The 12,863-nt window shown below is 41.6% G+C and overlaps 4 protein-coding genes across 5 annotated transcripts; all 4 read right to left on the bottom strand.

The window, feature by feature from the left end:
* Window positions 1-1,143: 1,143 nt before the first annotated feature.
* On the bottom strand, window positions 1,144-3,053 carry wu:fa19b12 (uncharacterized protein LOC560551 homolog). The gene is made up of 3 exons (XM_053869559.1): window positions 2,580-3,053; window positions 1,529-1,675; window positions 1,144-1,448 (listed from the first exon to the last, which is right to left on the bottom strand). Exons 1-3 carry the CDS (start codon window positions 2,937-2,939, stop codon window positions 1,431-1,433), a joined length of 525 nt encoding a protein of 174 aa, XP_053725534.1. The 5' UTR covers window positions 2,940-3,053; the 3' UTR covers window positions 1,144-1,430.
* Window positions 3,054-3,880: 827 nt separating this feature from the next.
* On the bottom strand, window positions 3,881-6,994 carry carnmt1 (carnosine N-methyltransferase 1). Its single transcript, XM_053869552.1, has 8 exons — window positions 6,858-6,994; window positions 6,300-6,495; window positions 6,067-6,230; window positions 5,799-5,939; window positions 5,529-5,707; window positions 5,331-5,444; window positions 4,527-4,630; window positions 3,881-4,449 (listed from the first exon to the last, which is right to left on the bottom strand). The coding sequence occupies exons 1-8, from the start codon at window positions 6,989-6,991 to the stop codon at window positions 4,255-4,257; spliced, it is 1,227 nt and encodes a 408-aa protein (XP_053725527.1). The 5' UTR covers window positions 6,992-6,994; the 3' UTR covers window positions 3,881-4,254.
* Window positions 6,995-7,200: 206 nt separating this feature from the next.
* On the bottom strand, window positions 7,201-9,986 carry LOC128761932 (alpha-1-antitrypsin homolog). Of its 2 annotated transcripts, none has more exons than XM_053869553.1 (6): window positions 9,883-9,986; window positions 8,347-8,964; window positions 8,196-8,266; window positions 7,935-8,128; window positions 7,529-7,673; window positions 7,201-7,450 (listed from the first exon to the last, which is right to left on the bottom strand). In XM_053869553.1, the coding sequence occupies exons 2-6, from the start codon at window positions 8,954-8,956 to the stop codon at window positions 7,256-7,258; spliced, it is 1,215 nt and encodes a 404-aa protein (XP_053725528.1). In that variant the 5' UTR covers window positions 8,957-8,964; window positions 9,883-9,986; the 3' UTR covers window positions 7,201-7,255. The 2 variants fall into 2 exon arrangements, with proteins under 2 accessions (XP_053725528.1, XP_053725529.1); XM_053869554.1 differs by lacking the exon at window positions 9,883-9,986 and adding an exon at window positions 9,389-9,482.
* A 1,352-nt stretch (window positions 9,987-11,338) lies between these two features.
* LOC128761935 (dual specificity protein phosphatase 26-like) lies at window positions 11,339-12,397 on the bottom strand. Its single transcript, XM_053869557.1, has 3 exons — window positions 12,219-12,397; window positions 11,602-11,813; window positions 11,339-11,535 (listed from the first exon to the last, which is right to left on the bottom strand). The coding sequence occupies exons 1-3, from the start codon at window positions 12,395-12,397 to the stop codon at window positions 11,339-11,341; spliced, it is 588 nt and encodes a 195-aa protein (XP_053725532.1).
* Window positions 12,398-12,863: the final 466 nt, after the last annotated feature.

Here is a 12,863-nt window from a genome sequence, read left to right as displayed (position 1 = left end):
GCAAACCAATAGAATGCTGGAAGGGAGGAGGTCGGCCAATCGGAAGGAAACCCTTCCGTGAAAAACCTTTCCTATTGGCCCACCCTTCTTCGAGTCAGCCCCACCCACCTTCGCTCGGATTTCAGCGGAAATGCGAATGACAAGCAGGCTCCAGATTTAAAAGCACATTTCCCCAGATGCAGAGCGATGTAAACACTTTAAAGATGGTCTTGAAATCCCTGTAACGCACTCTTAGCTTTCATAATGACGTGTCCCGGAAAACGCAGGACGATTGACGCTTGTGGAAAATCACTTTTCCGTCTTTTTCAGGCAGGGTGTTGCACTGACACGTCATTCGCCGTGACATTTCTCAAGAAAAAAAAACATCATTTTGCTCCGTGCGAAGTTACAAAGCGAGAAGTTTAGGGAGCCGGGAGAGAAAGTTTGACGCTCTTTTTGTATTGCGATATGTCATTCAATTCACTTCTATGATGAATTCATGACTTATACCTGACATTTGAACTTAAATATGCATTTATGAGCAATGTATTGCGCACTCCATTTCCATTGCCGCGTGTTAACGTTTTTATTGACAGTGGATTAAGTACAGTCTTTCAGAAGCGCAAAAGAAACTGTTGCGTAGGTGTGACTGTGTTCCGTTACCGGGCTTGGAAATTATTGCATGCATTTGAATGATAAAATATGGAATATAGAACTATGTCTTTGCATCAAAACAGGAGCAATGACACTTAGATACCATAAGTTTGCTGTAAACACAAAGTGGTTTGATCAATCGTTGAATAATTATTATAATTATGTATAAAAAGTTCTACATATATTATGCACTATTAACATTAAACTGTGACTGAATGGGTTATGCCGAGCATAGAATATTTATGGTCTATCTTAAAGCCATATCGCACATAAAGAAACCCAGTTCAACTGAACCTTGTTCATTCAATTCTACCAACTGTCTGAATACACCGTACACTTTGCAATTGTGAGGCCAAAAGAAAAGGTGGATTAAATTCTACATGTGTGCAAACATGCTCCTCAGTGTGCGGTCACGGTCATACATTTTCCTCAGTTTGTACATTATGAACTGAACAAAATTAGGACAATATACTAATAAATCATCACAGACAGACTGCTTTATTGCTTACACAGAGGTTTTTTGTGACAATAAGAAGCAAGAGATAAGCCAATCAAAGAGGCTGCTCTCCAACAGTGCATTCCTGCAAAAATACACTTCCACTGAAGTAGGGTGACGTTCCAACTCGGCAACAGTCCAGATTGTCTTCGAGCAAAGAAACAAACTCCTCTGTTTTGTGGAACCTCTCCCAGAATGGAGCAAAGGTTGTTTCACGCATGAAAACGTTCGGTCAACAATCCTGACAACAACCTGCATGGATAAGGGCAACTACATCGACTTGATAGGCCTCCAAATATCTTCAAGTTGCTTTTACGGCCTGTAGAAAAGCACAGCGTTGAATAACAACTCAAGAACTACCAAACATTTCTGCAACCTTCGTCATCAGGTTTCCATTACATCAGTGGAAGGGGGGTTGTATTTAGTCTCTTGGTTTGCTCCTGTCTTTTCAGTAGTGTCTTCGAGAAGAGAGAGGTCAAGTTCTGGCAGCGGAGTCCTCCAGTACTGAAAGGAGTTGTAGTCTTCAGGGACATAGTCTGCATCTGCCTGAAATAACAACAAGCATAATAGCGTGAAACCTCAAATTGAATTGTGATAACATGTTTATCATTACATTTACAACATTTTATTTAGCACTGAATTTATTTAAACATTTAACTGATTAAATTTAACTAAATTTGTCAAATGCATCATTAAATCAGATCTTCATACATATCAGAATCATAATCAAATGTATTCCCATGGTCAGTTGGGATCCCACCGACTAGGAAAGTGTTTTGGAATAAAGTGCTGACAGAAAAAATAAAATAAAATAACAAGGCTGTTCACAAATTCAACAGTCTGACGGACGTCATTTTATTGTATTATTATTTATTCATTTATTTTTTGTCAGCACTTTATTCCAAAACACTTTCTTAGTTGGTGGGCTCCACACTGACCATGGCAATAAATTGGATTCTGATTCTCATTCTGATTCTGAAGAAGCTGTTCCTGTGACAGGAGGTTCTGGTCTGGATGGACTGTAGCCTCCTGCCAGAGGGAAGAGGGACAAACAGTCCATGACCAGGGTGAGAAGGGTCGGTTCTGATCTGACCTGCACGTCTCTGAGTCCTAGAGACATACAGGTCATGAGGAGGTGGCAGGGTGCTCTTGTTTCTTTCTGTTTAACCATCAGGAGGGCAACTTTTACTTTCCGTTTATGAAGATCTTAAGAGCAAATAGTGACTGATCTCAAAGAATTTGATTCAAGACGTGCAAAAGCAACAGTGGTTGGAAGTAAAGTGGGTCGTGGTGGCGACATCTAGTGGCAACATCGCGTAATGTGCGTTTCCCTCCACTTACAGCCACTGCGGGCGAGAGGCGGGGGACACCCTGGACAGTTGATCGGAGGAAACTCACTCAAGGATTCGCTCCGAAGCTGGCGACCTACATTCAACCAGATTTTACTTACTGGTTCCTCTGGCCGGGCTCCTTCCTTTGCACACACCGACTCTTCTCTCGGTCTTTTCTTGGAGTTAGCCGGTGCCTGGGTTTGGAAATGTGCGGAAGAAAAGGCATCGGACTGGGGCTCCCCTGCAGAAGGCAAGTGCGTGGCCCTTGGATGCTTCCACGGTTCGTCTGGCTGCTCAGGTTCCACAAAGTAATGTGGTCGCTTTCTCCGTCGCCCGCCCATCAGAACCAACAGGGACGGTGGATCCAAAGCCTCGAGAGGAGCCACGCTCTCCAGCTGCACGTCAACACCGCACACGCGCCTCCATCGTTTGGTGGGAGAGTGGTCCAATAAGGACTCACCCGCGCGTCTCTTAGCCATGAGAAGCGATTCTATCGAGGCGAAACTGCTTCCACACGCATTTACGAGAAGAATATTGGAGCTCTTTGCACGCAAATAAACATCGATGGAGCAGTCGTAAAAACCGGTAGTTGTTTTGAGAGATAATCTGATTAGCCAATCAGAGACGAGTCCAACTCACTATACACGCCCACAGAAACGTGACGTCACGCTAGGTAGCCGGAATTTAAAGGTCCCGCCAAATTTGGTCTTTTTCGTTCTGATATTTTATTGAAATAACTTCAGACTTCAACTGAAAAGACCTCAACTTGCCAGTCTTTACTAAATTACAAACGTTTTTGCCTGATTTCCTTTGGACCGCACCCGAACTTGTTAGTTGTTTCTGCACATTTAAAAATGTCCTAGTTTTTATTGTCTGTAATTCCACTTATTTATGCAAATTTGTACTTTTTATTGAGGTGCCATTCAGCCAAGAGTCTGGCAATAAATCTCATTTGCTCGAATAATGATAAATACGCTGTAATTAAGTAAACACATCAATATATGCATATAATTTCTACGATCATTCGATCACGATTCATTACAATTGACCCCGGAGACATTTTACACATTTAGGCATTTATGAAGCAACTTACCTCGAAATAAGGAGCATGGTTTCAGAATCTGGAAGCCTGGAGTTGATTTTCTATTTACTAATGCTGTATCAAAAATGACCAGTGTCCCAAAGTAGTTTGAAAACTTGATAGAAAAACTTTGGTACCGTAGAGCACACAGCAAAGGCCAGGCGCTTTGAGTGAGACTACATGGTTAACATTCATACAGGCTTGATAGTTTTTCCTTTTATATACCTATAGTAGTAGACAATTGTTAGGTATCTAGTAGAATTGATGGGATTTCCTAATGTTCAAGATGAAACATGGCACAATAAATTACAATATGAAAAGTGCCGAAAGGTGGTTAAAAATCATTTATTGTTGCAATGCAATAAAAACAGCGCACCCAGACTTACAAAATATGGACCAGTTTAATTTAGTGTCAACTCAATAATGCAAACAGGAGTATTCACCATCTACACAACCCCCAAGGCAAACAAGTTAAAAAATGATTATGGGAAGATATGAGCTGCTTCTACCTGATTGGATCAGACCGACAGACTTTTCTCTGCTTGCCTCAACCCTTAAGCAAATTCACTACATTCCCACCTGTCCCGCATTGCACCTCAATGGGTGACAGTTCAATTAACAATATCTCATTTTGATCCATATCATCATTTTTGAATGCCTTTGATCAGATTAAAAAAAAAAAAAAATCACAAGTCTTTGGTTGATGTTTCCTGTCACGTTGGGTACTCTGTATCTTCCCTGCGTGGTGACTTGGCAGCCCGTGGAGAGTTGTTTTGTTCCTCATCTTCATGACAATTAAAATAAAGTTCTCCAGGTTTCCGTGCCACGAAAAACACACAGTCATACACATATCTCAGCATGGAGCAGTCATTCTCCGTATAAGTGGTGTGCACTGACGTATTTTCCACCTAGGAGAATCATACATTTGAGGTTTACACCTTGGGGCCTTTTAAGAACAGATCAAGAAGAGCAGTTTGGCTCTTACCTCGATGTGAAAACCAAGTTTGACCATCGCTGTTCTAATGTCTTCATAGCTGAGTTCAACGGAGAGCTCGTTGGCCATGTTCTCAAAGTGGTAAAGAAGAGGACCTGGGATATTAAAGAAAAGACAAAATTACAAATTGACTCTTGCTCTTTTTATATTCTGTGCAGTTCAAAATGTACATTCTCATAATCAGATAAATCCTTACGTTATCCTTAAGACTTTTTTGCCGACTGAGTATGAGTAATGACAGTTAAGCACCAGATCAAATCAGAGTCTTGGAAACTACTAATATCATCGGATATGAAGAATTTAACATGTTCACATATCTGAGCTGTTTCTCTCGCAGCAGAGCTGGAACTGGTCATAAATCAGCTGACCAATGTCACCAGGGCAGACGCACAGGTGCATCACTTCTACAGTCAAATGGGACCATCTGATTCATGTCAATTTTCACAAGCTGATTTCCTGTCAGAAGGACGTGTGGTGCTCTGTAAAAAATAGAGCCGTTGCTGATTACAAGTGGAGCAAGGTCCGCCAGTGTGGCTGGCATGGGGAAATGTATTTGTTGGGAAAGGGCAAGTGTGACATGAGAGTGAGCGACCACCCTGTCTTTGCGGGAGGGTAGACCACCCTGTAAAAACCTGCGGTACACTGAATCTGCGGAATGTAGCGAAGGAACACAAGTATTGGGTGCTGTCATGAGACGTCCCTACTTAAGACATACATATATGTTTAACACTAGTAGACAACTACAGGTATAAGTGGAAGTGATGCAGTTAAAAGGCAGACATATCAACTACTGACCGAGATTGATCCACACTCCTCCAGGCTTCAGAATCTTCCAGATAGTCTCAACATATTGTATGACGTTGTGAGCAGTGTCTATGAAGAAGCAAGTGGCCACACAGTCCCATGAAGCTGAAAGACGCAATGATACGAGCAGATCATTTAGTTAGTATTATTTTTAAAAAGCAGCTGAGACTAATAATACTGCTGAGTAACCTGGATCTGAGTAGACCTCCACAAAGTCTCCGGCCACCATGGAGAAATCTGAGCTCAGTGGCAAACTCTGAGGATTCACATCGGGAAACGTGATGGGTCGAATCTGGTCGCTGGACTTCTTGTTGTTGCTGTACTGGTGAATCCAGGGGTAGAGGGTCAACGAGTTCACTTGTTCACACCTAGAATGTTCACAACATTGAGAGTGAAAAATTCCACTTCATAATTGGAGCTTGATTTGCAAATACGTACCACGTACTGCACGTTATTTACCTATTTAGGACGAAGTTCGAAGAGAAAAGCATGAAAAAGCTCCACTCGTTGCCCTGGCAGATGTAACCCAGTCTAGCGATCTCCCATGCTAGTCGACCCAGACCAGCACCCGGAACCAGCACGCTCACCTTAGACACATCACTGACATAATAAAATGCATAGGAATGCACACATCATATAGAAAAAAAACAAGCAAGCATCAATATCAGAATTTACATTGTATTTGTGATAGCATGCAATTTGGTGTGTCCACGTGTTTGTTTCCTACTATAGTTCACTGGGGAAGAGTCTTTGGATCTCCTGAATGATCGGTTTGTAGCATGAGTCCCTCTCAGCACGGCCTGCCTCACTCCAGTCTCTGACAAACTGCTTTATTGTGGACTTGAGTTTGTCCATGTCAAAGGTTGAGGCACGCACTTTCCTCGGGTCCTCCTGAAGGCAGGATCAGATTCAGTCATCTCTTCTGACTAATCTTCACACCGCCACACAGCGGCAACTTACCCTCTCGCCATACTCAATGTTTTCAAACATGTGGATGCTGTTTTGTATGATGCTCTCCAATACTTCCTGGTTGTGGTCTGCACACTGTCTAATCCGGGCAAGATTGGTCAGAACAGAAGGCACCAAGTTTTGGTGGTGCTGGGGAAGACTCAGGAATTGCCTCTCAGCACGCTTGACCTGGTCCTGGACATGGATCCTGAAGGAAAAAGAAAGGTTTTAACTTATTGGCGAATGACTCTGTTTGACTGTTGGCAGTTCCTGAACCACAGTGCTGAGCTAAGTTTGAGTTCAGGCTTTGTCTCCCACTTCATGGAAATAAAATTAGAATAAATAGGATTTTAAAGTGTTATTACATATGACATCAGTAGTGTACGTGCCTTAAGCATCAGGCAACACTCCAGTGTGCAGTTACTTGACTGTAGTAATGATGGATAACTGGTTAGGAGGTTGAAACTAATTGAAAACATTGAGTTTCTTTAGTCATGTTTAGAATCAAGACAATGTGAGAGTAGCTCCCACTAGTAGAATCTATTGGCGCCGGAAGTGATCCCGTCGTACCTGTAAAATCTAAACGCATCGACAATCCTCCAGAAATGTTCTCTTTCCAGTCGGGCCTCCTCCTCTGAGCTGTATTTCATTATTTCTTTGTGAAAACATTCTCCGCCCGGAACGTTCTCCGCTGTTTCGGCCATGTTTGAACCGGGCAACAGACCAATCATGACGGGGCATGTCTTCTTCGTAAGCCTTTTTATGTTTAAGGCATGGTGCGCGCTTCTGCCATCTGCAGGACCGTTTCAATAATGCATCGTGTTCGACAGCTAGATAGATAGATCGACAGACAGATAGATAGATAGATAGATATTCATTTAATATAACACAAAACAAAAAATGACAGCTGAGAATTTTTGGACAATGGTTTTTTATTTAATTATTATTTTTTATGCCATAATTTATCATCAGATTTTTGGATTTACAATTTTGCCCATAAACAGGATGTTTTCAGTGGCATCTTCGGTAATGAGGACCATAAACTGGCGATTGAACTTGAGCACAGACGGTGGTTGGAATGACATCAGCATGATCCCGATCCCTGTGGCAGCCGCAGCTTCAGCTCCAGCCTCGTCCACATCCAAGGTGGCTTGGTGAACAACCTGGGAGGAGACATAGAAGGTATGAAATAAACGCAAGATAATAACAGCAAACCAGCAAAATATTTTTTACCATCTTACCTCAGAGACTGCAAGTTTTCCTGCTGAAATTCCACTGAGATCTGCTCTGTCACCAAACATGTCAGTCATTCCCATATCAGCCAAAACATCCTTCAGAGAATAAGAAGTCTTGATGGAGAATTTGGGTAGGAAGACATCATATCTCCTGGAACAGAAAATGTACATATGTAGGTTTAAAACAGGATAAGTAGCCATTACTTTCCATCAAAGGGTCCTGCAAACATATCTCTTGCTAATTTTCGTAGCAGCAGCGGAGGCCTCTAGAATTTTTATACAACATTTTTCCAGCAAGAATCGATGAAGTCACGTCCGTCCTATCTAATAATGTAATTAAAATTGGTGTTTTGTCCCTTCGGGTCCAGTGTTTGCAGAGTGAAAATGCAAATATTATGGATTATGTTTGAACCTTGACGTAGTCCACTTCCGCCATTTGGCGATGTGTGCTGGAGAAATAGCACCTTCCAGTTCAGCCATGTCATCGGGTAGGAGCAGCAGCATTGTGTAGGAGCTGTTGAATGGGAGGCGAAGGACTGTTGTTCTAATTCCTATGTCGTAATAGCTATCAAAGTAGCCCTCTCGATTCATCATCTGGACAGGAACCTGTAAACAAAAGATCGAAAAGCTTAAAATCCAAAATCCCGTTGCTCAGTCGACATACAAGTGTAACCTTGGTGTCAGCATCAACAATGAAGGCATCATCCCGAGTCAGTTCGGGGACAAAAGACTTCTCCCACTTTCCTGTTTGAGAGTTAAAATGCACAGCATGAGACGCCAGTGTTTGGCACGGTTATTATGAAAATACCTTGCAACAAAACTACCTTTAAAGTGAATGTAGCTGATGAGATACATGACCGTTCTTGGGTCCAACTTTTCCACTAATTTATCAATCTTGCCATTCGTCTTGTCTTTCACGTAATTGTTGATGGTATTGGCACTTTCTTCAGTTTTAGTGAAGTCAACAGTGAAGCCATCAGCGAAGTAGGACTGCTTCAGGGTCTCCAGGAACTCATGGTGAGGCTTGAAGAGACTGTCCATGAACACAGCTGTCCCTTCGCTCGTGGCATCAGAGGTCTTGCCTTTACCAAGGACTGAACGGAAATACTGATGAAGATCTTCTGGTGTGACAGCTGTGAGATTGTAGCCCAAACCCTCGAAAATCTGTCTATGAGTCTCTTCCCGTGCTCCGGCAGACAAGGCGGCCAAGGCCACTGACACACTGGACGGAGAGAAGAAGACATTCTTGCCCTGAGATTCGGGATGAGCTGACAATTTCTTGTACAAACGAATGGCAAAATCCTTGTTTCCAGCAGTCACCAAGGCCACTTTGTCAGATTCCTCCTCTGTGTCTTGGACGGCGCTGTGATTGACATGGTGATGGCCCCTCCCCATACAAACCAGGGCCGACAGAAGCAGGGCCACACGCAACATGGTGGATTCTGGGGACACAAGTGCAGCAGTTACACAATGTTTGCAATTTCACAACAGATCAGTATTCATGCTGTGGTCTATTAAGACTCTAAATTAATTCACATTTCATTAGTTGTGTCGTTTCTGCCATAGACTCTAATGTTAACATCCACAGATCATGTGTTATTCAGGTTCAAGTCTGAAATCTAAACCATGACACCTGTAAAATAAGTCATCTACAAAACGCCATATAAAGAAAGAGAAGAATAATGAATTCCCTTTTCACTAATAGTTCGGTTGGAGTCGAAATGTTTGTCAAGGGCTGCTAAATTCGGCATACTAACTAACTTAAGCTAGGTGGAGCTAAACTCGCTTCATCAAAACTCTACATCAAAACTCATTTGAGCGACGATTTGATGTCATAAACATCATCATTCATACACCCACACATACCTAATAGTGTGAAGACATGATCAGATAAGTGAACTCATTCGTCGTCATCGACAACTTCACGTAGAATCAAGATAAACTTGTTATGAACAACGGCAGGTGAGCGCGGAAATCAAGACCTGAACAATCGAACTCAGAGCACAAAGATCAGCGTCATGCTTCCAACAATATGACGATATAACGTCAAGATAAAGAGCGCACTCAGCGCAATTGAGCACTTTATATAAAATGTAAGCATTTCGAATACCATGATACTACTTACTAATACTTCATCAATTTCTATACTGCGTTACATAGTTCTGACATGTCTTCTTTTGTTTACATTTGAAACAGTTTAAAACTATGAATTGATTTTATTTGTCTTGCTGAGTAGAAATTTAGCCTCGACTATTCTTGGTTTAAATATTATTATTATGACGTCATAGATGTGCTAGCAATCACAAACATTGAAAGTAAAGCCAATACCTACGATGACAATGAGCCATTTGTCTACTTACTGTTTGTCTCAGGTGTGCAGCAACCAGGCCACTCTCACAGACAGACAGATGTTTGGCTGGTTTATAAGGTTCGCCAGGGAAACTGAACTTTGGCTTTGTTGACTCGTCGATTTTTATTTGTTCAGCTATTGTATTTGTTCTGTCAAATCAATGTACTCGGCCTGCAGTTCAGGTGATGAAGGAACATGCAAAGCCAGTTTTTTTTTGTCTTGTATTTTTTTTTTTTTTTGTTTGTTTCTTTGTTTCGAGATCATTCTTTTGTCATATTTTATTTTCAGGTTTTTCATAGAAAAAAAGAGTGTAAAATACAAAGCATTGCATAACATAGAATTCACTCAAATTTGGTTGCCAACAATGTCAGGTGGTTGTGTAAATATAAGTATATATTTGACAAACATTAAATTATAATATATATTACAGGATGAAAATAATATTAGAGGGGAAAAAAGGGGGTAGAAAAGAAATATTCCAGGTAATTTCTATTGCCAACTTTTCCCATCATGTAGAGGATTTTCAAATATGGCAGTGAACAATGATTAATTATCACTCAAGTAGATGGTCATGATTTCATGTTTATAAGTCATTAAAATTAAAGAATTCTTATATATTTGTTAAAATTGTCATCTCCTGTTTTGCACAGGTTGGGAAAATGAAAATTGGATTAGGATAGATGGCCTTTATTAGTGCCACAGTGGGGAAATTCAACATATAAACTAATATCATGACAACATTAATAAATAAAATATAAGTTAAGATGAGTAAATCGATTATACAAAGATGATGATACAATATATAATTAATACATTTGATAAATAGATTGATAATAATTAAATAATAATAATAATAAAAAATATAGTGTTGATCCTGAATGCCAGCTGAAGATTAATAAACTTAAAGGAATAAAGTTATTATGACTTTTTTCCATCAGATTTTGATTGATATTCCTTGTGAATGATCAACCATGAATCATTTTAGAATGAATACATTCTCTAATCTTGTGGTTTTTGGTTGGTCTTGCATTCATATACTTATCACAATTTTTATTTGAAACATTGCATTTTAATACAGGCCTGTAAAACATCTACAAACTCCCCCAAATTACATCAGTCCAGTAAACATGCAGAGGTTACCAAGGTCACCGCACTTTGCTCTCCCATGTTAGTCACCCAAACATCTTCATAAAGTAACACTCTCACCCAGTCATCCATGTTCCTAAACTTTCTTGAATTCTAATTGGTATTTTATTTCCCAGAGCTAATGCTCCTGCAGCACCAAATAGATGGAGCTTTGATGGAGGAGTTCATTGTTATTTCCATAATCTGATTCCGCTGGAGATGAGCTGTGTTCCCCATCAAATTGATGGCATGACCCATAAGAAGCCTTTTTAAACTTTATTAGTAGAACGTGGGGTCTTCATGTAAAAAACAAACAAACAAAACATCATCTCTGTATTTCTTCAAGGATGTTTCCCGAAGAGTTCTCTGTCCAGCTGGATGAGTTGTCGAAGGAACCCACGATTTGGGATCACGCCTCTGTTCTCCTTTACAGCACAAATGGCCTCCACAAGCGTCAGGCTTTGCCTCAGCATCAGGTACGCCAGGACCAAGGTGGCGGATCGGCTCACTCCGACATGACAGTGCACTAAAACTTTGCCTGGTAAAGAAATGTCAGTCAAAATTAGAACACGTCGGCGTCCAGAGGGAAACAGAGGACGCTGACCTCCTCGGCTGAGCGCCATGTGTATGAAATCAGCTGCCGCCCGGAAGTTGACGCTCATGTCGAAGTCACAAGCATCACGGGCCTCAATGCCCATGTAAGTGATCCTCATGCTCTGGTAGATACTGGGCTCTCCCCGGTGTTTGCTGTGGGCTGCGTTGAGGATGTGACTGATCCTATGCTTGGTGAGGTCAGCCTTGTTCTCCGCACTCTGTCTGTGAACAAACATTTCTTTTGACCATTCCTAAAGCTGTCGACGAGCAAGGGAAAAGTGGTCATGAGAAAGGCCATTTCTCAATGTTAACCCAATAATATTTTAGGCTGGTCCTTCCAGGTGATGGATTGATGCACAGACAAGCAGAATTCATCATCATTAGCCTTCCCGCTGGGCCATGACTCGGAACTCTCACATTGCTGGGGTGTAGTTTACGCAACTTCTCAAGGTGGAATTCAGCAGGAGCGTCTGAAGTTACTCTGTGCTTAAATGTGATTTATCACCAGTTCCTCTTCCTGCAATGAAGCTGAAGTCCTGACTTACAAACAACCCGACGACGTTGCAACACAACTCATTGTATGGAAGGATGAAATGGTTCGTCATGACGGGGCACAAAGCTACTCACTGATCTCCGATGAAAAGCCGCGGCCAGACTTCGTCGGCATGACTGATGATTGCTTTCCCTGTGAACAAGAGTCTTTCCAGCTCCACCACTGCCAACCCAGGCGAACTCAGGTCGATCTCCACTTTCCGAGCAGGAGGCTGATCATTCCAAGAGGCGGGTAGTTTGGAAGTGAAAGACATGGTTCTGCATGAGTGGAAGGCACATGTATCTTTTCAGGGATCACCCGCGTGTTGTCAAGCCATTTGACCCACCTATCATTTCAGGACCCCCCACCCACTGGGCATGAAGGGGCTGGTGTTCACATCGCTGTCTATTTAAAGCTGCGCAGGCCAGCTGCTAATACGCATGCAGCAGTTTCCACTCAACAACTCACTCACTCTTCCAGACTTGTTTGTCCACGCCAGCCTCTTCTTTTGCAGCATAATCACAACATCACATCAAATAAACCTGTTATTTATGCAGAACTGATCATGGTTTTAAAGGCGCAATAAACATAGAGTATGGTTTTTGGATCTACTTTGTGTCTATTATGAATCAGGTTCATCGTTGTGCAAAGTGAAGCATCAGTGCAAAAAAAAGTATGAATAGAAACTATTCAGCAACAAAATGTAATAATTCACCATATTTTGATCACTTGTGTTCTGT

The sequence above is a fragment of the Synchiropus splendidus genome, chromosome 7, assembly GCF_027744825.2.
Source record: "Synchiropus splendidus isolate RoL2022-P1 chromosome 7, RoL_Sspl_1.0, whole genome shotgun sequence".
NCBI lineage: Eukaryota > Metazoa > Chordata > Actinopteri > Syngnathiformes > Callionymidae > Synchiropus > Synchiropus splendidus.
This window is presented reverse-complemented; position numbering and strand designations above follow the sequence as displayed.

Excerpts from the sequence above, each read along its gene's own strand:
- wu:fa19b12 (XM_053869559.1), bottom strand. The coding sequence starts at position 2,939 with ATGGCTAAGAGACGCGCGGGTGAGTCCTTATTGGACCACTCTCCCACC. Across the intron at positions 1,676-2,579 it reads GAGCCCGGCCAGAGGAACCA|GCAGATGCAGACTATGTCCC; the intron begins GTAAGTAAAATC and ends TTGTTATTTCAG.
- LOC128761932 (XM_053869553.1), bottom strand. The coding sequence starts at position 8,956 with ATGTTGCGTGTGGCCCTGCTTCTGTCGGCCCTGGTTTGTATGGGGAGG. Across the intron at positions 8,267-8,346 it reads CAGCTACATTCACTTTAAAG|GAAAGTGGGAGAAGTCTTTT; the intron begins GTAGTTTTGTTG and ends ACTCTCAAACAG. Across the intron at positions 7,451-7,528 it reads GAAAACTTGCAGTCTCTGAG|GTTGTTCACCAAGCCACCTT; the intron begins GTAAGATGGTAA and ends GTCTCCTCCCAG.
- LOC128761935 (XM_053869557.1), bottom strand. The coding sequence starts at position 12,397 with ATGTCTTTCACTTCCAAACTACCCGCCTCTTGGAATGATCAGCCTCCT. Across the intron at positions 11,814-12,218 it reads CGGCTTTTCATCGGAGATCA|ACAGAGTGCGGAGAACAAGG; the intron begins GTGAGTAGCTTT and ends GTTTGTTCACAG. Across the intron at positions 11,536-11,601 it reads CATGGCGCTCAGCCGAGGAG|GCAAAGTTTTAGTGCACTGT; the intron begins GTCAGCGTCCTC and ends TTTCTTTACCAG.
- carnmt1 (XM_053869552.1), bottom strand. The coding sequence starts at position 6,991 with ATGGCCGAAACAGCGGAGAACGTTCCGGGCGGAGAATGTTTTCACAAA. Across the intron at positions 6,496-6,857 it reads GATGCGTTTAGATTTTACAG|GATCCATGTCCAGGACCAGG; the intron begins GTACGACGGGAT and ends TTTTTCCTTCAG. Across the intron at positions 4,631-5,330 it reads AGGAGTGTGGATCAATCTCG|GTCCTCTTCTTTACCACTTT; the intron begins GTCAGTAGTTGA and ends TTAATATCCCAG.